The sequence below is a fragment of the Gopherus flavomarginatus genome, chromosome 1 (assembly GCF_025201925.1).
Source record: "Gopherus flavomarginatus isolate rGopFla2 chromosome 1, rGopFla2.mat.asm, whole genome shotgun sequence".
In the NCBI taxonomy this organism is placed as follows: domain Eukaryota; kingdom Metazoa; phylum Chordata; order Testudines; family Testudinidae; genus Gopherus; species Gopherus flavomarginatus.
The window spans coordinates 114,658,775-114,682,106 of NC_066617.1; the positions used below are offsets into that span (position 1 = coordinate 114,658,775).

Here is a 23,332-nt window from a genome sequence, read left to right on the forward strand (position 1 = left end):
GGTTGCAAGCTGTCAGCCTACACACCAAACCCTGCTTTGCTTCAAGCATTTATAATGGTGTTAAATATATAAACTATTTTTAATGTATAAGGGGGATTGCACTCAGAGGCTTGCTTCTGTACTGGTGACCCATTTCACGAAGTCTGAGAACCCCTGAATTAGAACCTTGGAAATAAAATCCAGCACAAATTTAAGCTTCTCTTCCTTGTAGTCACACTTAAACATATTGACAGAAGGTGTTTGCAGTTAATTTGTTTCCATAATAGCAGAATGTGAATAGCCTCAAGTTTTCAGTAATAAAACACTTACCCAAAACCAGCTGTCCTGACTGGCAAGTGTGGAGGTAATACATATTACCTGTAATCTGTAACTCAATCTCATGACTGGAGAATTGCTAATATAGTATCTATTTTTAAGAAAAAGGAGAGGAGGGGAAAGTGATCTGGGAAATTTTAGACCTATTAGTTTGACCTCAATATGCAAGGTTTTAGAACATTATTTTGAAACAAAGTAGTTAAAGACATAGAGGTAAACAGTAATTGGGATAAAAATCCAACCTCGTTTTATAAAAGGTAGATCATGCCAGATCAACCTGATAGTTTTTTAAGATAACTGATTTCCTTTTGTCCAAAAAAAAAAGTGATGTATCGAATCTACCTGGGTTTCAATAACAGTGATACAGTTGTGCATGGGAAATTATTAGTTAAATTGGAGAAGATAGGGATTAATATAAGAATTGAGAAATGAAAAAGGAATTGGTTAAAGGGGAGACTATAACAGGTCATGGTGAAAGGTGAGCGCTCGGGCTGGAGGGAGGTTGCTAGAAGAATTACTCAGGTCCCAGATAAGAGAGGGATTGGTCTTAACTTTTTTATTAATGACCTTGCCACAAAAAAATGGGAGTGTGCTAATGCAATTTTGTTGATAAAACAAAGTTGAGGAGGTATTACCAATATGGAGGAGGACCAGAATATTATACAAGATCTGAATGATCTTCAAAACTGTAGTACTGTAGTAGAAATGGGATGAAATTTAATAGTGCATAACTTTGCACTAACAAGAATTTTTGCTATAAACTGGGGATTTATCAATTGGAAGGGACAGAGAAGGAGAAAGACCTGAGCGTATTGGTTGATCACAGAATGACTGAGTTGCCAATGTGATGTAGCTATGAAAAAAGGCTAATGCAATCTTAGGATGCATCAGGCGAGGTATTTGAAACCTCATCTGGAATACTGTGTGCAATTCTGGTCTCCCATATTTAAGAAAGATGAATTCATGCTGGAGCAGGTGCAGAGAAGGGCTACTAGGATAATCAGAGGAATGAAAACCTACCTTATGAGAGGAGACTCAGAGTTTGGCTTGTTCTGCCTAACCACAGGAAGGTGGAGAGGGAGCTATGATTACTCTCCATTAGTACATCATAGGGATGAATAACAGGAGAGAGGAGTTACTTAAGTTAAGCACCATTGTTGATACAAGAACACATGACAGTAAACTGGCCAGCAACAAGTTTAGGCTTGAAATTAGACAAATCTTCAGAGGAGTGAAGTTCTAGAACAGCCTTCCAAGGGGAGTCAGGGAGAGGGGGGAACCCAACTGGCTTCAAGATTGAGTCTGATAAGTTTATGGAGGGGATGGTATGATAAAACTGCCCACAATGGCATGTAGCCAATCTGTGACTGCTAGTAGCAAATATCTCTGATGGCTGGTGATGGGAAGGGCTGTAAGTTACCGCAGCAAATTCTTTCCCAGGTGGTGAGTCGTGCCAGAATGCTCAGGGTCCAACTGACTGCCGTAGTTTGGGTCAAGAAGGAATTTTTCCTTTAAGTCAGACTGACAGAAATGCTTGTCTTTTTTGCCTTCCCTCTGCAACATGGGACACAAGTCAACTGCAGGTTTAAACTAGTGTAAATGATGGACTTTCTGTAGCTTGAAGTCTTTAAATCATATTTGATGACTTCAGTAACTCAGCCAGAGGTTATGGGCCTATTGCAGAAGCAGGTGGGTAAGGTTCTGTAGTCTGCAATGTGCAGGATGTCAGACTAGATGATCATGAAGGGTCCCTTCTGGCCATAAAGCCTGAGTCTATATCAATATCTGCAGGATAAGTACCAAGGCCCTTGAAATATCCAAATGAAAAAATACCACCAAATGAGAATTTCATTGAGCTGATGTATTAAGACGTGTGAATTTAACATTGTATTAAAAAAAAAAAGTTTTCATTCAAAGTGCTGGACAGCTTTATTTCTTATTGTATAAGTCCACACTTCTACTATATTTTTTTGCTTTACGGCTTTTTTTGTATTACAGTAACTCTTCACTTAACGTTGTAGTTAGGTTCCTGAAAAATGCAACTTTAAATGAAACAAGATTAAACAAATCCAATTTTCCCATAAGATTTAATGTAAATGCGGGGGGCTAGGGTCCAAGGAAATTTGCGGGGGGGGGGGGAGCAATCAAAAGGCATTATATACTATACTGTGGTGGGGAGGTGCCTCTGGCTTACCGCTGGGGCTCAGGGCTGGGGGTGTGGGGTCTGGGAGGGAGCTAAGGTGCGGGAGGGCGCTCTGGGCTGGGATAGGCACAAAGTGCAGGGTACTTACCTGAGGCAGCTCCTGTTTGGTGCAGGGGGTGTGCAGATGGCTCTGCGCAGCATGGCAGTGCCCCCATGGCTGCAATTCTGGGAACTGCCATTCTGGGAGCTCCCTCCCCCCCGGCAGGCAGGGCCTCCCAGAACGCAGGGGTTTTAGGGGCTGCAGGGCCCTGGACTAAGGGGACCCCAGCCTTCTAAAGCCCCTTTTGGAATGCGGCCCACACAGCCAGCAGCTGGAGTGAAGCCGCGCTTTCCCCTTCAAAGCACCGCTTCTCTCCAGCTGGCTTTGAAGGGGAAACTGCTGCTTCTTTCTGGCCTCTGGCTGCCCCTGTTCCTCCTCAGGCCTCTGGCCCGTGCTCGCAGGGTCGCATTCCAAAAGGGGCTTTAGAGCTGCAGGCCGGGACCCCCTTAGCCCAGGGCCTTGCAGCCCCTAAAGCCCTTGCGTGCCGAGTGGCCCTGCCCAGGGAGAGGGGAGGCAGCTTCCTCGCTCGCTCCCTCCCTGCCTCCCAGAAAGTCCTAAGCACTGCCAAACAGCTGTTTGGTGGCGGGGGAAGTGCTGGGAGGGAGGGTGGGAAGGGAAGGAGGCAGAGAAGAGGAACTTGTGCAGTGCTCCCTTGCAAAGTCTGCCAAACAACGTTATAAGGGAGCATTGCACAACTTAAAGCGAGTATGTTCCCTAATGGAGCAGTGATGCAATTTTGAAATAACATTAAGCAAGAGGATGTTAAATGAGGAGTCACTGTACAAGGAAGACCTGTTTCTTCTCTCTTCCACTTACATGAAATACAAAACAAAACTCTTTCATTGTAGAAGACTTTAGCAAGATTTTCAAATAGGAGGAAATATTTTCTTATTGAATTTTCCCATTTCCCTTTTAAATGTCTTTTAAATGGATGCCTTTAGAAATCAGGAAAACAGATCTTGAGATAAAGCACTTAAAGCATGACCCAGTGCTTATAGAAGCTTGATTCTTAAATATTTAGTTAGCTCCTTAAATTTGTTGGCACTTCCAAAAAATGAACTTGGAGTATTTCTTTACATTTAACCCAAACAATACCACTTTACAGTGAGCAAATCAAGAGCATGACTCATCTCTTGTTGTAAGGTAGAAAGACCAAGCATCAAACGAGTACTGTTCAAAGTTCTCTTATGCATCTCTTCACATTATCAACAGCAAATTAAAAGTTTCAAATTGCTTTTTTTAAAAAAGAAAAAGCTCAAGTATAGCATGTTAATATTAAGACCTAGTACTTAAATTTCTTGTGCTAGTTCTTGCATAAGAACAGCCATACTGGGTCAGACCAAAGGTCCATCTAGCCCAGTATCCTGTCTTCCAACAGTGACCAATGCCAGATCCTTCAGAGAGAATGAACAGAACAGGTAATCATCAAGTGATCCAGCCGCTGTCCCCCATTCCCAGCTTCTGGCAAACAGAGGCTAGGGACATCATCCCTGGCTATAGCCATTGTTGGACCTATCCTCCATGCACTTAACTAGGGTTTTTGTTTTTAAACCCTGTTATAGTCTTGGCCTTCACAGCATCCTCTGGCAAAGAGTTCCACATGTTGACTGTGCATTGTGTGAAGAAATATGTCCTTTGTTTGTTTTTAAACCTGCTGCCTATGAATTTCATTTGATGACCATTCTTTATATTGACTCTGACCTGAGTTGGGAATGAAGAAGGGAGGGAGATAGTGAGGTAGAGGACAGAGTTGTAATTGTCAGGCAACAGAAATGCTACAAGTTGAGTAGACCCTTTGCATGTTTAACCTACATATTGCAGAATAGGCAGTATCCTGTTGGAGCTGCTAAAATTCAGTGAAACACTAATTCCTTGGTTTTAATTAGTCTCTTTGGGTTGATTATAATTGGTAGCTTACTTTGTAGTATTGTGCAATGCTGAGCTTCTAGGGTTTTGGATTTGGGGGCTTTATTTACGGGTTTTTTTTGTTTGTTTTTTGTTGTTGTTGTCACAGCTTTGGGTATAGTGATTGGCAACAGAGTGATGTACAGACGCTGGGGACCCGCTAAGTTCTTGAACTTTCCTTGATAAGCCAACGTTTGTTCACAAATGAATTTTGTTGTGCGCATTTTCTAATATTTGCATATCCTTTTTGTTAGCCCAGCAACAGAAATCATGTATAGTTGTTTCAGCTGTGACTTTATCAAGCTCTTTTATGTAGGGGTACTAGCCAAGACTTTTCAATGACTAGTGATTTTCAGGGATTCAATTTAAGGGTGTCCAATTTGAAACATCTTGAAGAGGCTTGATTCCCCCACCCCCCCAGGGTTTAAGTACATCCCCTCCCTCTCTTTCGCATGTCCACCAGAGGTTAGGGTGTCAATATAAAGAACAATAATAGTCACTAGCAAGAGAAGTGGAAGTACCTTGTCTTTACGTTAACATGCTGCACTTTAGTTCTGTTTTCTTCCCAAGATGTCTACATCCTCTACAATATGATGATGAAGCTACTAAATGCTGTACCAATCCACTATACTGAAAGTGTATTTTATGCTGTATCAAGAAGTATTTGAGAAACCATCTTTCTTCCACTGAGCAGCTAATCTATTAGCTAAGGGACTTATTTTGATACCCCTCACTCCTGCCCTTTGATATTTCTGTTCTCCAGGGCACTTCAGTGATGCTTCTCATGGTAAAAGGTGCTGTTCAAGGAGAAGTAATTGTCAGAATCCGATCCTGTATTTGTGTATGTTTAGGCTCGTGAGACATGGATGGGAGGTCAGAGTAAATTATGGACTAAAGATGAGCAGGGACTGAGGAAAACATTGAAGAACCAACTTAAATCCCGTTGGCAAAATCAGTTAAAGCATGTGCTTGAGAGCTTTTCTGAAGCAGGGACTAAGATGGCAATCAGCATCTATTTTAGGGAGTTGATCAAGTATGTAAAGCATGTGAGGCTAAATCCTTTTAGTGCAATATGCAGCTACTTAAAAATAGAGTGGTGCGCTGAAAGATGTCAGGAGAATGTATTCAATAATGGTGTATGACGCTCAAGTTAAAAATGCACTTAAATCTATCACTCAAACACTGCTCTTCAAGCTAGTACAGATGCTTATTCTTTTTTTGGTTTTAAGGATTCAAAATGCTCACAAGCATAGGGCTACCACAAGGGACAAGAGTGGCACTTCTTTGTTGGTTGTTGAATGGGAAAGATTAAAGATCTGTGTCCAGATGCTGCCTGTAAGTAATGGGAAGTTGTGGATTGGAATCCTGTATTTGGAAAGTTGTTTTCTGTGACCGACATTCAACTTGGCAGCAAAACAGCTGTGTCTTAGAATTCCATGCATGTTTGTTGCAGAGAAAATGGAGGCCTGAGAGTTAAGAACGACTGTTGCCCATATCTAGAACTGTGAAAAGTCCAGTTTTACACCTGATATTACTTCCTGCTGACTGTTGTAAACCTTTGTTCAGTAAAACATTCATATAACAGCACTGTGCTCTTTAGCAATGAAGCTGAATAAAGGGAAATATGGAAATATTTAAAATATGTATTCTGTAGCTAGCTGTCTGAATGCAATAGTTAATCTCTATTGCAAAGACTTTACGTAAAGTGGAAGTTCTTAATTCATTGGAAATGTTATGAGTGATTTAAACTATATTTCATAATTATTGCCTGAAGGCAAGGATAAAATTTTTATATGTAAAACCACTCCAGGTCACCAAAACTACTATGGCTTCAGTTTACTGACATTGTGCAGTTTAAATAAAATAGATTTAATCTGTTTCACATTTTTGTTTCTGTATGTAGTGAAAAGTTTTTGTTGATCTGTTGGCATCTGGGAGTGGAGCTGTATTACAAAACAGACACTGTTGATATTGTATAATGTTACTCTGCTGACAGATAGTGGATATATTTTAATCAGGTCAAAAAGAGTGGATGATGGGTAAAGTGAATTGCTAGGGTCCGATTATTTAGCTTCTTCCTTTTTTTTTTACCCCTAGAACTATGTTAACTTTTAACAAAAACTGCACTGTTTTTTAAAAGCATTTTTTTCAGTGCCAGGTTTTTTTCACAAGCGTAACTATTTAGTGATAAACCATAGGTTCATACCATAATTTTTTTCTCTGATTTTTATACTGACAGGAATTCTACTGATCTGCACACTTACTTCTCCGTTAATAATCCTCTGCCTTTTACATATTAGTACAGGGGTTTGCATAAGTTGTGTAGCTGCTTAATCATCTGATTACCTAAATCTGTGCTTTGGTTATACACTCCAGTGTTTCGATACATGTGTCCACAGCACATTGGGCTGCCCCATTTTCCCTATTATCCTATGTAACTCCATTTTTCTTGCTATCTCTTCCTGCTGAAGATAAGGCAGATTATGGTAGTTGAGAGCCTATCTCCCTTATGTCCATAGGGTGTGGGGTTTTTTTTTAGTGCTTAAGTTAAGAGTTTTGATGGTGGCAGCCAATTAAAGCAGATACTTGTAGAGTCACTCTGGTTATTTATTAGTGTACAGTGATTACACATCTTGGATTTAACCATGAGAGCTTGGAGCACTGGGAATTTCATAACTGAGGGCTTGTCTACATCAGAAAGTTGCAGCGCTGGTGAGGGAGTTACAGCGCTGCAACTTAGGAGGTGTACACATCTGCAGGGCACCACCAGCGCTGCAACTCCCTGTTTGCAGCGCTGGCCGTACTCCCGTTTTGTCTCGGGTGTAGAGGATCCAGCGCTGGTGATCCAGTGCTGGTAATCAAATATAGACACTTACCAGCGCTTTTCTTGACCTCCGTGGAATAAGCAGGTATCCCAGCATACCTGAGGAAGCCTCTGGTAATCAAGCTGGTCTCCTTCCCCGGTTTGCTCTCGCGTTCCCCGAACCCCGAGCAAGCAGGTCTCCTTCCCTGCGGTTTGCTGGGTGGTTCCGGGAACGGGAGAGCAAACCGGGAAAGGAGACCAGCTTCGCCGCGGTTTGCTCTCGCGTTCTCCGAACCACCCTGCAAACCGCAGGGAAGAAGACCTGCTTGCTCGGGGGTTCAGGGAACGCGAGAGCAAACCGCGGCGAAGCTGGTCTCCTTTCCCGGTTTGCTCTCTCGTTCCCCGAACCCCCGAGCAAGCAGGTCTCCTTCCCCGCGGTTTGCTGGGTGGTTCCGGGAACGCGAGAGCAAACCGCGGCGAAGCTGGTCTCCTTTCTCGGTTTGCTCTCGCGTTCCCCGAACCCCGAGCAAGCAGGTCTCCTTCCCTGCGGTTTGCAGGGTGGTTCGGGAACGCGAGAGCAAACCGGGAAAGGAGACCAGCTTCGCCGCGGTTTGCTCTCGCGTTCCCCGAACAAGCAGGTCTTCTTCCCTGCGGTTTGCAGGGTGGTTCCGGAACGCGAGAGCAAACCGGGAAAGGAGACCAGCTTCGCCGCGGTTTGCTCTCGCGTTCCCCGAACCACCCTGCAAACCGCAGGGAAGGAGACCTGCTTGCTCGGGGTTCGGGGAACGAGAGAGCAAACCGGGAAAGGAGACCAGCTTCGCCGCGGTTTGCTCTCGCGTTCCCCGAACCTCCCTTGAAGCCGCCCAACAGCGCTGCAGTGTGGCCACATCTAACGCCACTTGCAGCGCTGGTTGCTGTAAGTGTGGCCACTCTGCAGCGCTGGCCCTATACAGCTGTACTAATACAGCTGTAACAACCAGCGCTGCAAAATTTTAGATGTAGACATGGCCTGAGAGTGGAGTGTGGTTGTGTCTGCTTGGACAGCCTCCTTTTGCTGTTACTGGAAGAGACCATTCCTTCCTGGAATAATAGAGTTTTTAGAAGAGGCAAAGTACTTTCCCTCCCCCCGATGGAATCTACTGCCACTAAAGAGGGGGAGCTTCTGGGTGCAAGAATCATACACTTTGCTGGTGGTCTTCCTAACTAATTTTTCTTCCTTTAACTCAAGAAATACTGCTCCCTGTGGGATTCCTGAAGTCCTCTATTCTATTTAATGATTAGATACAAATAAGTGGGTGGTTTGGTTTTGTTTTTGGGGGTTTTTTTAGGTGTCTCAGAACTTGGGACTGAAATAATTTAAGGTTTCTGGAGTAGAAAACCATTGCTTTGCAGGCTGAAAGCGTAACCAGTATGCTGTAACTCATGGAAAGAATTAGAACCCACTGTCAATCCAAGGAACAAGAAGTTTTCTCCTGAAAACCAAAAATTCCATTCTCGATCTCTTTATTAAAAGCACTTATCTCAGTCATGTGCAAAAGAATCTTTCCAAGTGATAGACAATTAGAAGAAGTGCTTATTCATGGATAAGGTTATCAATTTGCCTATTTTTCAAAACCAGACATTACAGGCTGCCCCCATAGCTCATGTTCCACACTCACACCCCAAATTGCTCACTTCTTACTCACCTGCTGTTTGCAGAGCTGGGCTGAGCAGAGCGGATACAGAGCCTGCCTGCCTGCATGGGGTTGGGGTAGCTTGGTCCCTGGAGCAAGGGGCCAGAGAGAGCCGGGGATGCTGGGATGCCTGGGATGCTGAGAAGGCGGGATGGGCTGTCATGGCTGGTGAGCCAAGCTGCTCCTCAAATGCCACATGCAGTCCAGATCCTGCCTCCTCTATCAGCAGCTGCTCTTTCTGCCTTCCCGGCAGTAGCAATCAATTGTGGTTACTGCCGTAACCAGATTTTTTTGGTGTCCAGTCAGCAGTGCTGACTGGATGCTGCACAGGTCACCTTTTGAACGAACTTCCCAGTCGAAAACTGGACGTCTGGCAACCCTGTTCATGGATTATCTTAAGTTCTTGGTGCCACAGACCATTGTCCAGCAAGGAAGGCAGTCGTGTGAATCTATTTTAATTCACTCTTTGGAGTCTGTAGTTCAGTACTGTAATGAACTGCAGATCAGATCCACACAACTGAAATATAAATTGTCATTTATCTAGTGCCCTAGCATGTGGTGATCTGTGTTCTCATCTTGATTTTTATTTCTGGGGTTTCATCTGTTTTTACCTGGGACATGCTACTGTATCTTTAAAGATTTTGCAAACATTTTTCTATGGAAGGGTAACAAAACATCTGTTGTGAGAGAGAACATTTCAGTTAAACATGCTGTAAAAACTTCCAGAGAAGGGCTGAGAAGGAAAGATTTCTTCTACTTGACATTTTTCTGAGTTTTGTGTATCTTTTTTGTTTGTTCATACATGCTTTTGTTTTTGTTTCTGTTATGTTATATAGTCTTATACCAGTGGCTAGAAGCAGATCACCATGGCAAGAGCTCAGATACTACAAACAGAACCTCAGGTAAAAAGGGAGTTTAAAAATCAGAACTCCAGGCCCTCTGCCTTTTTTTATATATATATTCTCTACTTATAGCTTCCCTTGAATTGACTCAAATTAAGAATCAGAATTAAATATTGCACCTTTTAGTCTATAGCTTAACTTGAATCAATAGCTATTTAAAATTTATTCTTTCCCTAAAGCTCTCTTGGCAAATATGCTTCTCTCTTAGAAGAGAAACTTAATTTCCTCAAGTCCAGTGGTAGAAATCCTTCCATGTATATATTAGGTATATTTTGTCTGCTTAGTGACAGAATCATGTAAAAAGTGTTTAGAAGTTACCGACAAACTCCAACTCTGCCTAATATGCAGGTATAAAGCAATGTTTTCAAGTGCTGTCTCTGTTCCCACTAATTCCTGCTACAGCAGCTCATATGGGTTTTTTAGATCTACTTTGAAAAATGTGCCTCATTACATCACAGGAAATAGCATGTTTGAGGTTAAGAGTTTAAAGCTTTCCAGACAGATTGATAGGGCATCTGACTCTCGAAAGAGTTGCTTGTACTCAATTAAATCTGATGTTTACGTATTTCTATCCAACATTGGAGAGTAAGGGTTGCACTGAATATACAACCCCACCTACACACAGGCATCCTGTTGAATAAATTCATTCTATATTTTTAATTTTAGTTCTAGAACTATTTTTCATCTTCCATGGCCCCATCTAGAACCACTACAAAGCAGTAGTCTAATGGTAACAAGAGTATGTGGTAGGGGAGGTGCCCAATAAGTATTCTTCCTGAATATTGAATGGTTAATGGCTTGTCCCTAAATATAATGTTAAGAGGCAGTGTACTGCTGTTTTCCAGCTACATCCGCTCAGTTCTAAAACCCAGCAATTAACAGCATAGTTGCTCCTTTTCCAAGCATGACTCTTCCCTGCTTCCGCCTCTGTTCAGCATTCTGTGCACTTAACATCTCATGTAGTGTGATACAATTGTCCAGTAGACTTTGGTTCTAAAATTCATTCTACTGGGAGATAGCATGATCATTAGGAAATGCTGAGCCAATTTCATTAGAAATGACAGCTAACGATAAAGGTTGTAAGCATGACGTGCAGTATTGTGCACGCTCCCAATAGGGGGTCTCTAAAGGAGTTAGAAGATATTTTTATTTCAGTATTCCCGTTCCATCATTTGTAATCAACTACACATAGTTAAAATTCGTCAGGCTACAGGGTGTGGAATGAGGGGACTTTGCCAGTTTAATATGCATCTGCATATGCCATCTCTACCTGAGAGCTAATATTTAAGTGTTTGTTTAAAAGCTCAATACTCCTTGTTTTAGTTTTTGAGCAATCACTCCAGAAATGAGACTGATCATGGATGACAGTCTAAGAACTTTTTGCCCTTTACCCAGGTAATTTTATCCTGCACCCTAAATGGACAATATTTTATATAACAGCTTCATGAAGTCTATTTAACATTCTAAAATTAAATTAGCACAGTTTCACTTTATTTAGCAGCAGTGTTCATCACCTAGCCATTCACTTGTAAATCTGAACTACACTTCATTTAGCAGATTTTTTGTTTCTAAGCTAAAGCTTGCAGCATTATAATTCTGATATAAGTATCACTAAGTATAATTAAGTATCCGTTTACAGTGAAATTTAATCTGATATATTATCATTGATTTGAAATATGCAAGATACTATAAATATTATCTGATTTACTAACCTAACAGTTTAAGGGCTAAATTTAGGGCTAGATTGCTAACCTTACTTACTTGGAGTAGTCCCTTAGTCTGAGTTTGAAGTAAATGGAATCCGTTGTGGAATACCGTGCAATTAATAGCATCGGTATCTGGTCCCTAGTGATAAGAAGCTGGATTCCATTTTAAAAGTGAAGTCAGGCTCAAATATAGTACCTTCTGCTAATTATAGTTTTGGAATCTCTCAAGCAAACATCTCTAAAATATACATGCTAATTCGATTAAATCATAATTCACTTAATGCCTGAAAATACTGTCAAGTTAGTGTCTCTCCATGTTAGGTGTGACTCAGCAGTCCAATACCACCAATGGTGGAAGTTCCTATCATAAGGAGCATTTGTATTCAGATGCTGGTCTCTTCATGTTTGCCAAGAAGGTTCTGCTTGCTGTGACTTGCCTTTCCCATTTTCTTTCCAGAGTGGATTTGATTATTCGATCTTTCTGATTCTGTCATATCATTTTGGTGGGAGTTGTTCTTGTAGGTTGACTTCAATGATGACATTTCACCCTCACAATAAAGAGCTTTATTGTAAGGCACAACCCCAGATGTGCTTCTGTTGTGCCCTCCTCACCTTAATTGAAGTTGCTTATAAATGTCCTTGTTCAGTCTCTGGTGCTCAGAACAACCTTTCGTGGAGGGAGCAGTGTTCTATGCTCTGTCTTGCAATTGATCAATCAATGAGAGATTTTGGTGTGGCTTCTTGTCTTTTTGTCTTGTCAACTTCCTTCTGTCTTTCAATTACTGGCTAAGTAAACTGCATGTTTCTTTCCTTTTTTAAAAAAACAATGCTATCCTAATAAATTGTAGGCATTACAGACTTTTGGTAAAGGTAAGTTTTATCTGTGCCATCCATTTTCCTGGGTCATATGGCCTCAACGTCTTCAGTGTCTTAGCATTTTTATAGATGCTGACTTTTGGAGAAACTAGGCTTTCATACACACAGATGGCTTTAAAAAACTCAGGTTTTGTCAGCAAAAATGCTAGGCTTCCTCATTGCTATGAACATGTAAACTCTGTAAATATTCACTGGATAGACTAGTTTAAAAAATCCTAAACTTTCATTATCAGCTTGGTTTGGACAGAGACAAATTAGTATTACCCTTCTCACTAGCTTCTGATTATGTTGGACTATTGTGTGCTTCAGATTGTGGAAAGGAGAACTTAAAACAAAAACCCCAAACAAAACCTATGGTTCATCTTTGCTGTTGAGTCCTTCAGACCTTCAGGCAAATCCTCTGACAGAATCTTTGTTTGTTTCTGAAATTAAATTGATAGCTATGTTTGTTTTCATTTGTTGAGTGGGTGATGGTAGCTTGATAAATTTTTTGCCACCAAAGAAGGAAAGAATATGGGTTTTGTTCTGGCTTTTTGAAGGAGGAGCTGTCTGCAATTGTATTCTCCACCTTCAATGAGGCCCTAATGTGGCTCTTGCCAGCTGAGGTGTTGAGTCCACAAATGCAACATTCAATCAGTGCTGGGGTAAGCATTGGCCAAAATAGGATTTGATAGTGATGCTAGTTGCCTTTACAATAAAAGCTTGGTCACTTGGCTTAGGGTCAGAGCTCAGATCTGTCTAGTAGGGAGTACCTGAGGGAAATGAGTATTACCCTATATACTGTATTTGTCAGATGGCTTTAAGTAGATAAATAGACACATAGGAAGCCTTCTATCTGTAAAATGCCTTGATAAACTTACGGATAAGCTGCTTCAGAAGTGCTGTGTATTGCTCTTTGCTCCAGGACTGGCAGATGTCAAAGTATCAATGGTTCATTAACATAAATCTCTCAGCTACGGAATTTGGAGGTACGTAACATCTAGTACAGAGTGTATCTTCTGGAGATAAATCCAGCTCTGGCTCTGATGAAATGGTTAGTCATGTGTGGCCTTTTCTTGTAAGTGACAGATCCAATAGCCTTACTAGCAGGATGCTTTTGAGTTACTACTCAGAATCTCCAAAGAATTTACATATATGGTTCTGCAAGATACAATGGATATTAAAGCTGTCACTTTCTGTAGCACAGACAGGGGCGGCTCAAGGCACCAGCATGGCAAGCGCGTGCTTGAGGCGGCGAGCCGTGGGGGGAGCTCTGCCGGTCGCCCTGAGGGCGGCAGGCAGACTGCCTTCGGTGGCATGCCTCCAGAGGGTCTGCTGGTCCCATGGCTTCAGCGGACCTCCCGCAGGCTGCTGCCGAATTCGCGGGATCAGGGACCTCCCACAGGCAAGCCGCCGAAGGCAGCCTGCCTGTCGTGCTTGGGGCAGCAAAATGCCTAGAGATGCCCTCAAGCGCAGATCAGGGAAAGACTGTCACAGTGCAGAGAATGGGTTGAAGATGGCAGATATCATAAAGGACCATTTGAGGAAAACGTAATCTGATCCTGACTGTGTTAATAAATTGTATATGTGAGCATCAGTTTAACGTGGCTTCTCTTATTCCCATGTTTTCACTCCTGTCTTCTAAAGGCTCTGTCACATGGGTCAAGGGTTTCTAATTCCTTCTACTTGTGGCAAATTCCCTTTATAAAAATGTTTATACTCTTTCATTAATGACTACTACAGGAAACACTCTATTAAATGTTAAACAAATTTCTCAAAAGATACAGGGACTGATCTTTCAGAGGTGCTACAGGCCAGTAGCTCCCATTTTGAATCAGTGGGAACTATAAGCGTCCAGGACCTCTGAAAATCAGGTCCAAGTTTTTTGGATTAAATTGGCATAATAATATGGTCCGTATCTGCTGAATGATTTGGAAATCCCCAGTTCAGTATGGGTCAAGGAATGGAATGGAGATACTTGGATTGCAAGATGTTGTGGCCCCAGATTTAATACAAATAAATAAGTTTCTGTATTCAGAAGTAGTTTCCTCCAGGTATTACTGCTACTTGTAAGCCCAAAAGTTTCTTTCAGCTGGCATTTAATGCAACAGGAAGTTGTAAAATAGACTTCTGCTAGTGGAAAACTGCTGTGGCTCTGTCCTCCATATACCCTACTAGGACTAACAAGATGACTCAATGCAGTGTCATAACTGAGTATTTTAGCACCTGGGGCGAGCAAACATATTTGCATCCTTCCTGGTTTTTTCCCTCCTCTTTTTTTTCCTGCCTCATTTTCCCTCCCCTGTGGCTTTGCACCTGGGCAGCTGCGCCACTCACCCCACCCTAGTTACGGCCCAATAGGAGTGAACACTTTCCTTTCAATAGACCTAGCCAAATGCTGACCATGTGGGAGTCCATTCCTTAACAATGAACAGAAAACTGCAATACAAGATATCTACAGATTAGGATTTAAGGTTCCTATGACACCCTGCTCCCTGGATTAGTTATTCTACAAGTGATGTTTCCTCTATGGTTCTTTTCTGTCTGAATGGAGACATTTTTCCAGGAGTTAGTTTCTTTGTATATTTTTTCCCACCTTTCGCTCCCTCTTCAATCTTGTCTGTCTGTCTAAAATGACGCCACGTGGCTAGATGCAGCATCTTCTTTGCTGGAGGTATTTAGTGCATTGAACAGATGGGATGAAGGGACCTACAAGTGGCTGCAGATGTGGAAAATGCACATTTTTCTTTCTCAGTAGTTTCTTCAAGATTTAATAGTACACTTGACAATGTCTGTGATTCCAGTGTACTAATACGTCTTTGCCAGCAGGAGACTATTGTCCATCACTTTTGTTGAGGCTACAACCATGTCCATATCTTGTTAAATCGCTGTGTTCTTTCTACCATCACTCCTTTCTTTTGAGTACCAATTTTGTCACCCAGATTGTCTGAGAAGGACTGATTCTGCCACCTGTACTCCCGCTCATTACTACCTCATTCCACACATAGTCTTGTTAGTTTCAATGGGATTACTTCTGTGTAAAGTATTACTGAATATGAGTCAAACTGGCAGTATACAACCCATTGCAAACAATCAATTTAATTCTACAGATTGCGTTAAGTACTCCCTAGTATGTGAAAAAAAATGTACTTGCGTTCAACAGCTTCCATTTTTTAAAATTGGTCTAGTGGGCTGAAGCCAAACAAATTTTAATCTTAAATATTTGACATGAGATTTGCTTATATATATAATATATTCATCTGAGATGCATGTACAGTGACTAAGATCCTATAGCTGCAGTTCTGCCATTCACAAGTCTTTGTCAAGTAAACCATGTTAGGTGTCTCAGGAGGATAAGGTGCTTAGTGTCCAAATAAGACACACAGTATCATGGGATATTAATTTAAATCACACAAGCGCATAAATCATTGGTTGATACTACACATTAAGAATAAAAATTGGTAGGCATGTTTCAATGTCAACTTGGAGAGAGAATTTCCACTCTATTTTTAGTGTGTGAAAATTTCATTTTGTAAAATTCTAAGATACAGTGGATAACATGTATAAGTTACTCCAAACATCTGCAAACCTCTTGTGAGTAATAGCATGTTGCAGCAGAACTAACTATCTTAGAGGCAAATTCTCTGCTTTTATGTACTAACATGGCAGGGTAACTCGAAAAGAATCTTTTAGCACTTGTGCTAAGGACAACTAAATGCAGTATTTCTCAAAACTGGAAAATGTTCTGAGCTAGTCTGCTAAACACTTGCATGTTTTTTTTCACTCCGTCCAACTTAGCTGACACCTTGAATTTCCTGCATGGAGTTTCTACCTCATGCATGTTTTTGCTGGGGATTGGCTTGGCCTGAGAGAGCCCAAAGGCAGGCTATCTGGCTCCAGCCAACGCCCATCACAACTTACATCCAGAACTCCTTCCTCACTTGTAAATTTGACTGTTTCATTTGTCATACCTACATCTTCTAAGGCTTTTTCTACACAAGTGCAGTAAGTGCAAAACAAAAACTCTGGTGGAAACCTTAATTTCACATTTTTCATTGAGGATCTTGTTTTTCATGGCAAATAGTCAGTTTTGTTTGCCATGAAAAAGTGTTAATGAAAATAATAGAGCAGTACTGATTAACTACTCAAGGTACCTAGATGCCACTCTGATGGGTGTACTAGAAATGCCTAAGTAGCCGCTTGTCTCTGACATACTCTTAGAAATGGGAACTTTCTATGGAATAATGCTTATTCACATTTTTAAAATCACTTTGAGTGGGGAAGGGCTGTCAAGGAGCCAATTATGACTCCATGATTTTCTGCCTATCCCCTGGGACTACTCCGTTTCCTTTTCCTGACAAGTCCCTTTGTCAAGGGTGGGGGAGTTGCGGGAGCCAGTGATGCCAACACTATTTGGCGGAAATCCCCCACGTTGAAGGGATTTCAAGCTAGGTGTTTATGTTAAATCTCTGCTTCCTTTTGTGCTGCCAGTGTGGGGCAAATGCAGAACAGCTGCCTCTGCACGTGCCAATTGGTTGAGTGACAGTAGAGCTATTTGAGAGTTGGCAGCTGCCCTTGGGCCAGTTTCATCAAATCTGCAAAAACTTTAAGTGACTGCTTTGCAATCTAGAATCCTGTCTTTACATGTAACTTACACCTCGAATGCTGCATGTGGGAAGAGCTTTTTATTACATGTATAATTTTAGCTACTTTCCCTTTTACCATTATTTCTTTAAGCTGATTCTACACCATTTTTTTTAAGAGAGGTCATTAAGTAGTTAATATTTTAACCCTAGTTCTGTTCTGGAAATTGACATATGGGCCATCTTAATTATTTAAACATGATTCTTTCCTTGACGCATCTTAAAGGTTCCTTGTACACTTAATCATATTGTTAATTAAATTTCTCTTAGTCTGAAAAAGTCTCTTTAGTATGAATCTAAGTACCTATTTTCAGAGAGTCACTTTATGTAACTAGTTCTCTGCATGTCACACAGTGCGTTGGTTGAAAAGGACCAAATGGAGTTTATTTGGGGGGGTTGGGAGAGTGTTCATACAGATTATATGCCTCAAGGTATACAGGGTGCAGACCTGATTATTGGTGCACCAGAAGGCTTTAAGCTGAATGTAACTCTTCAGCTGTTTGTTGTGGGTATCTTTTACCTGGGCAACATCTTGTCCTTTCTAACAATGAATTTGAGCACCCAAATCTTAAATCTAGATTATACTGTCACAGTCCACAATGCCTTCATAAAAATCTAAGTGAAAGTAAGTAACTTATGTTTTCATTTCTCTTGTAGGAATAGATAGTCTCCAGTAGAGCTGGCTGAAATTAAAAATAATTTTTTCATCCAAAAAATTATATTTTTCCAAAACTAAACTTTTTTTTGTGGAAAAACATTCTATGCACTTCCCCCATATTTAAAAGTAAACTTACAAAAACAGGTTTTTGTACAACAAAACGTGTTTAACTTTCAGTAACATTTTGATATTTTTGATAAATATTTTGAAAACATTGAAAAACTGCAGAATAAGTTTTGTTTGTTTGTTTTTGAACCCTTTGGAATTTAAACAACTTAAAAACGTAACTTTTTTTTCCCCACAGATAGTTAATTTTTCTTTCAGCCCTTGTCTCCCAGACACGAGAGAGAGAATATTTACCTCAATATCAGCTGTTGGATGTTCATAGCATCCTAGAAATGTAGGGCTGGAAGGGACCTTGAGAAGCCATCAAATCCAGCCCCTTGTCCTGAGGCAGGACCAAGTAAAGCTAGACCATCCCTGACAGGTGTTTATCAAACCTGTTCTTAAAAGCATCCAATAATGGGGATTCCACAACCTCCCCTGGAAACGTATTCCAGTACTTAACTGTTGTATAATTAGAAAGCTTTTCCTAATATATAACCTAAATCTCACTTGCTTCAGGTTATAAACCCATTACTTGTCCTACCTTCAGTGGACAGAGAACAATTGACCACTGTCTTCTTTCAAATAGCCCTTAACATATTTAAAGACTGTTTCAGGTCCCCCCTCAATCGTCTTTTCTCAAGACTTAATGTGTCCAGATTCTTTTAACCTTTTTTCACTGGTTAGGTTTTTGAAATGGTTTTTGTAAGTTTTGTTGCTCTCCTCTGGATGGTTTCCAGTTTATCCACACCTTTCCAGAATTAGTCACAGTATTCCCACTGAGGCCTCACCGCTGGTGAGTAGAACAGGACAACTATCTCTTGTATCTTTCATATGATATCCCTGTTAATGCACCCCAGAATGATATTAGCCTTTTTCACAACTGCATCACATTGTTGACACATACTCAGTTGGTGATCCACTATAACCCCCCAATCTTTCTCAGCAGTACTTCTACCTAGCCCAGGGGTCGGCAACCTTTGGCACCCAGCCCATAATGCTAAATCCGCTGGCGAGCTGGTTTGTTTATCTGGAGTGTCCGCAGGCACAGAGCCCCACAGCTCCCCCTAGCCACGGTTCACCAGGCTGAGGGACATGCTAGCCGCTGCTTCCCACAGCTCCCATTGGCCGGGAACAGCGAACTGCGGCCAGTGGGAGCTGCAGGGCTCCATGCCTGTGGACACTCCAGATAAACAAACTGGCTGGCCCACCAGCGGCTTTACCCTGACAGGCTAGGTGCCAAAGGTTGCTGACCCCTGACCTAGCCAGTTGCTCCCCATTTTGTAATTGTGCATTTGATTTTTTTCCTTCCGAAGTGATGTACTGTGGCATTCAATAAAGACAAGTGCATCTCCTTGAATTCAGACCAATTCTCCAACGTGTCAGTCATTTTAAATTATAATCCTGTCCTTCCAAAGTGCTTGCAACCCCTCCCAACTTGGTGCCATCTGCAAATTTTATGAGCATACTCTCTACTCCTTTATCCTTGGATAAAGGAGTAGAGAGTATGGTACTATATCAATATTCAAAAATATTGAATAGTACCACGCTCAGGACTAAGCGTTGCAAAATACCACTAGATGCAACCTTCCAGTTTAACAGCAAACCACTGATAGCTACTTCTTTCCACCAGTTGTTCACCCACCGTATAGGAATTTCATCTAGATCATATTTCTCTAGTTTGCTTCTGGGAATGTCATGTGAGACTTTCTGAAAATCAGTTATATGCCAAAATATGGATTTAGGAGCTCATCTTTTTAAGCTTTTTAGCTTTTAAAATCTTCAAGAGCTAGTGCTAAAAATGAGTAACACTTTGGAAGAGTTGAAAATCATTTCATCTGGGAAATTAGTGCTAATTTCCTCAATCATTTTCTTAATTAGTTTATTGATTAATTATCTCACTACAGGTATATTAACCATATTTCTGTAATGAATTAATCTTTTTTGATTCAAGAAGTAAGGGGTTTTTGGCATTAGACCTGATGTCAGGAGTTTGAGGGAGCTGTACTGGAACTGTAATTCATAGATCTGAACAAATCTTATTTAGATGGAATTTTGTTGCTTACACAATAGCTTTCCCCTGATGCTGTGCTATAACTCCCTTGGCAAGTACAGCATGACACTTTTATTTGTAGTCTGTTAATTTGGCTAGAATTTACTAAATTACTAGAGGTTTAACTTCAATCTTGATATTGATACGTATGAAACTATAGCAAAATCTGTCTCTGAAGTTTGACATGTAAGAAATAAAGACTTGATCTTCATGTGTCACTTGTGTGATGGTAGGAAAAATCCTTTAAATTGATCCCTGAATAGTTTTAATAGCCTTGAGGTGCACACGCCTTTTTCAATAGCAAGAGGAACTCAAGTGAAATTTTTTTTAGTATTTTAGTAATAGCTGTCAGGTCTTACTAAAACAGATATAAAAGATTGTAGGTTCGATTGTGTTGAGTTTGTTGAAGAAAAACCTCAAGTAGTAATTCTAAGAACTCTAATACAATTTGAATTCAAGGCAATAAATACTAAGTTATGTATTATGTTTGCACGTGCTATGTTTTTTTTGTAATACAAGTCTTGATCCAAGATAATGAAGGTAAGGTTTTAGTCTCCCATTCAAAATGTCTCTTCTGCTTCTCTTAAAAAGTGAGCTTATTAAAATGAAAATAGTCTATTTTTTCCATAACTGATCATTCAGTTGCAAAATAAAATGGCAGAGACAAATTATTTTGAAATGACTTGAATTCTGACCAGCTGTTGCTTCCTAATCTGTTCCAGGAGAAAACTTTGACCAGAGCCCCTTAAGAAGAACTTTCAAGTCCAAAGTTCTGGCACACTATCCTCAGAATATAGAGTGGAACCCCTTTGATCAAGATGCAGTGAACATGGTATGTATGCTGACTTTCTTCATAACCTCTTAGTTTCTGGATGACTATATTTAAGTCTGGAACAGCCCTCTCATTTATTAAAGCAGCACACATAATATGGAGAATGCTGGCCAACAAAGAATTTGAGAAGTAACTTGCTAAAGATGCAAAAATTAATAGTCAGAATTTTAAGTACTTCAGAAGTAGGAATCCTGCCAAACAGGCAGTGGGGCCAGTAGATGACAAAGGTGCTAAAGGAGCATCAAAGAAGTCAAGATCATGGAAAAGAAGCTAAATTGGTGGTGGTTTGGGGTTTTTTGCATTCATCTTCACTGCAGAGGATGTGGTGGAGATGCCCAAAAACAATAGCTCTTATGCTGGACTTTACTTCAGATATGTTGCCATCACTGACGTGTCAACAGAAGAGGTTTAGAACAAATTGATACATTAAATAGTAATAAGTCACCAGGACCAGATGGTATTTATCCATGAATTCTGAAGGAACTCAAATATGAAATTTGTAGAACCTAGTAACTGTCCTATGTAACCTGTTGCTGAAATAAGCCTCTGTATTGGGTGACTGGAAAGTAGCTGATGTAACACCAATTTTTAAAATGAGCTCAAAAAGCAATCTGGAGACTGGTGAGCCTAACTTCAGTAGTGGGCAAATTGATAGAAACTACTGTAGTAAAGAACAGAATTCTCAGACACCTAAATGAACACGATTTGTTGGGGAAGAGTTGTCACTGCTTTTGTAAAGGGAAATCATGTCTCACCAATCTATTAGGATTCTTTGAGGGGTCAACAAACATGGGTGGTAGCATACTTGGATTTTTGGAAAGCCTTTGACAGGAACCCTCACCAAAGACTCCTTAGAAAACTAAGTAGTCATGGGATAACAGGGAATGTCCCCTTCTGGATCAGTAACAGGTTAAAGGAGAAAACAAAGGGAATAGGTGGTAGGATTTCACAATGGAAAAAAGTAAATATTAGGGTCCCCCAAAGATCTATACTGGGACCAGTGCTGTCCAACCTGATCATAAATGATCTGGAAAAGTGAAGTGGCAAAGTTTATAGATAGTTAAATCCAAAGCTGACTGCAAAGAGTTACAAAGAGATCTCACAAAACTGGGTGACTGGGCAACAAAATGGCAGATGAAATCCAGCATTGGTAAGTGCAAAGTAATGCATATGGGGGAAAAAATAGTCCCTACTATATATACAAAATAGTGAGGTCTATATTAACTATTACCACTCAAAAAAAATAGATCTTGGAGTCGTCGTGGCTAGTTCTCTGGAAACTTCAGCTCAATGTGCCACCTCAAAATAGCTAACAATGTTGGGAACCATTGGAAGGGAGATAGAAATAAGACTCGTAATTCAACATTCAAAGTTGACCACTTTTTTCCCCCCTGAGACTATCTAAAAGATGAAGAGGGATCACTGAAAATTCCCCAAATCTGGTACTCCAAGGATTTCTCCACGGTGATCAAAGCGCTGTAAGATGCTATTGATAAATGCTTCATATAGAAATATCCTTTGGTAAGAACTAGGAGTTTGTTTTTATTTGAAGCAAGCTTTCCTGTGAAAAGATGTGTCCTTCTGTTTTAAAAATAGAAAAATGTTACAGGGTTGTAGGGTAGCAGAAAATGGCTGTAACTAGGGCTTTCTGAGGCTACATGTTTGTAAGGCAGAATCGTGAAGCAATATCCTGCAGAGATGTGTCTAATTAACCCTTCTATTACTGCTTACAGGTATTGGTTGTGCTTGCTAAAGTTAAGCTTCTGGAATGCTACTAGTAGCGGTAATTGTGCATTCTTCTATTTGCTTCCTCCCATACCTCCTCCCTGTCATTTTTGCGGGGGTGATGGTAGGTAACTTAAAATGTGAGTACCATGGTAGCAGTATCGCCAATGCCAACCATTCAAAAACCATGAATGAGGCCACAAATTCATGAGATTGAGCCTTTAAACTACATGTGGTTCTCTGGAAACTTCAGCTGAATATGCAGCCTCAAAATGACTAAGGGAATGTTGGGAACCATTAGGAAAGGGGTAGAAATAAGATAGAAAATGTAATACCACTAAATAAATCCGTGGTTTGCCCACACCTTGAATACTGTGTCCAGTTCTGGTGGCCCTGAGAGATTAAAAAGTGAAGTGCTGTTCAGCTTAGAAATGAAATGCCTGGGAGAGGGTATGATAGAGGTCTATAAAACCATGAATAGTGTGCAGAAAAGTGTTTGCACTTTCACACAATACAAAAGACAAGGGTCACCTGATGCAATTAACAGGCACAATGTTTAATAAAAACAAGAAAGTACTTTTTCACTCAGCCCATGATTACCCTGTGGAACTCATTGCCATGAGATGTGATGCCAAAAGTATAACTGGCTTCAAAAAAGAACTGGCTAAATTCATGGTCCATCAGTGGCTATTAGCCAAGATGGTCAGGGGTGTAACCCCATGCTGAGAGACCCTAAACCTCTGCCAGAAGCTGGGAGGGGAATACAGATAGATCACTCCAATTGCCCTGTTCTACTCACTCCCCCTGAAACTCTGGTGTTGGCCACTGTCAGAAGACAGGCTACTGGGCTAGATGGGCCATAGATCTGGCCCACTATGGCTGTTACGTTCTTGTTGATCTACAGTGGTTTAATA

The 23,332-nt window shown here is 40.9% G+C and overlaps 1 protein-coding gene across 4 annotated transcripts in view; it reads left to right on the top strand.

Annotated features, from left to right (window-relative positions):
* DENND5B (DENN domain containing 5B) overlaps positions 1 to 23,332 on the top strand; it is a 190,127-nt gene that overhangs the window by 81,990 nt on the left and 84,805 nt on the right. For 2 of the 4 annotated variants that reach the window (XM_050917965.1, XM_050917985.1), the window contains exons 2-3: positions 9,776 to 9,841; positions 20,584 to 20,693. In XM_050917965.1, coding sequence (XP_050773922.1) covers positions 9,776 to 9,841; positions 20,584 to 20,693 — 176 coding nt within the window. Of the gene's footprint in view, positions 1 to 9,775; positions 9,842 to 18,523; positions 18,605 to 20,583; positions 20,694 to 23,332 lie in introns of those variants that run through there. The other 2 variants (XM_050917978.1, XM_050917971.1) reach the window with 2 other exon arrangements.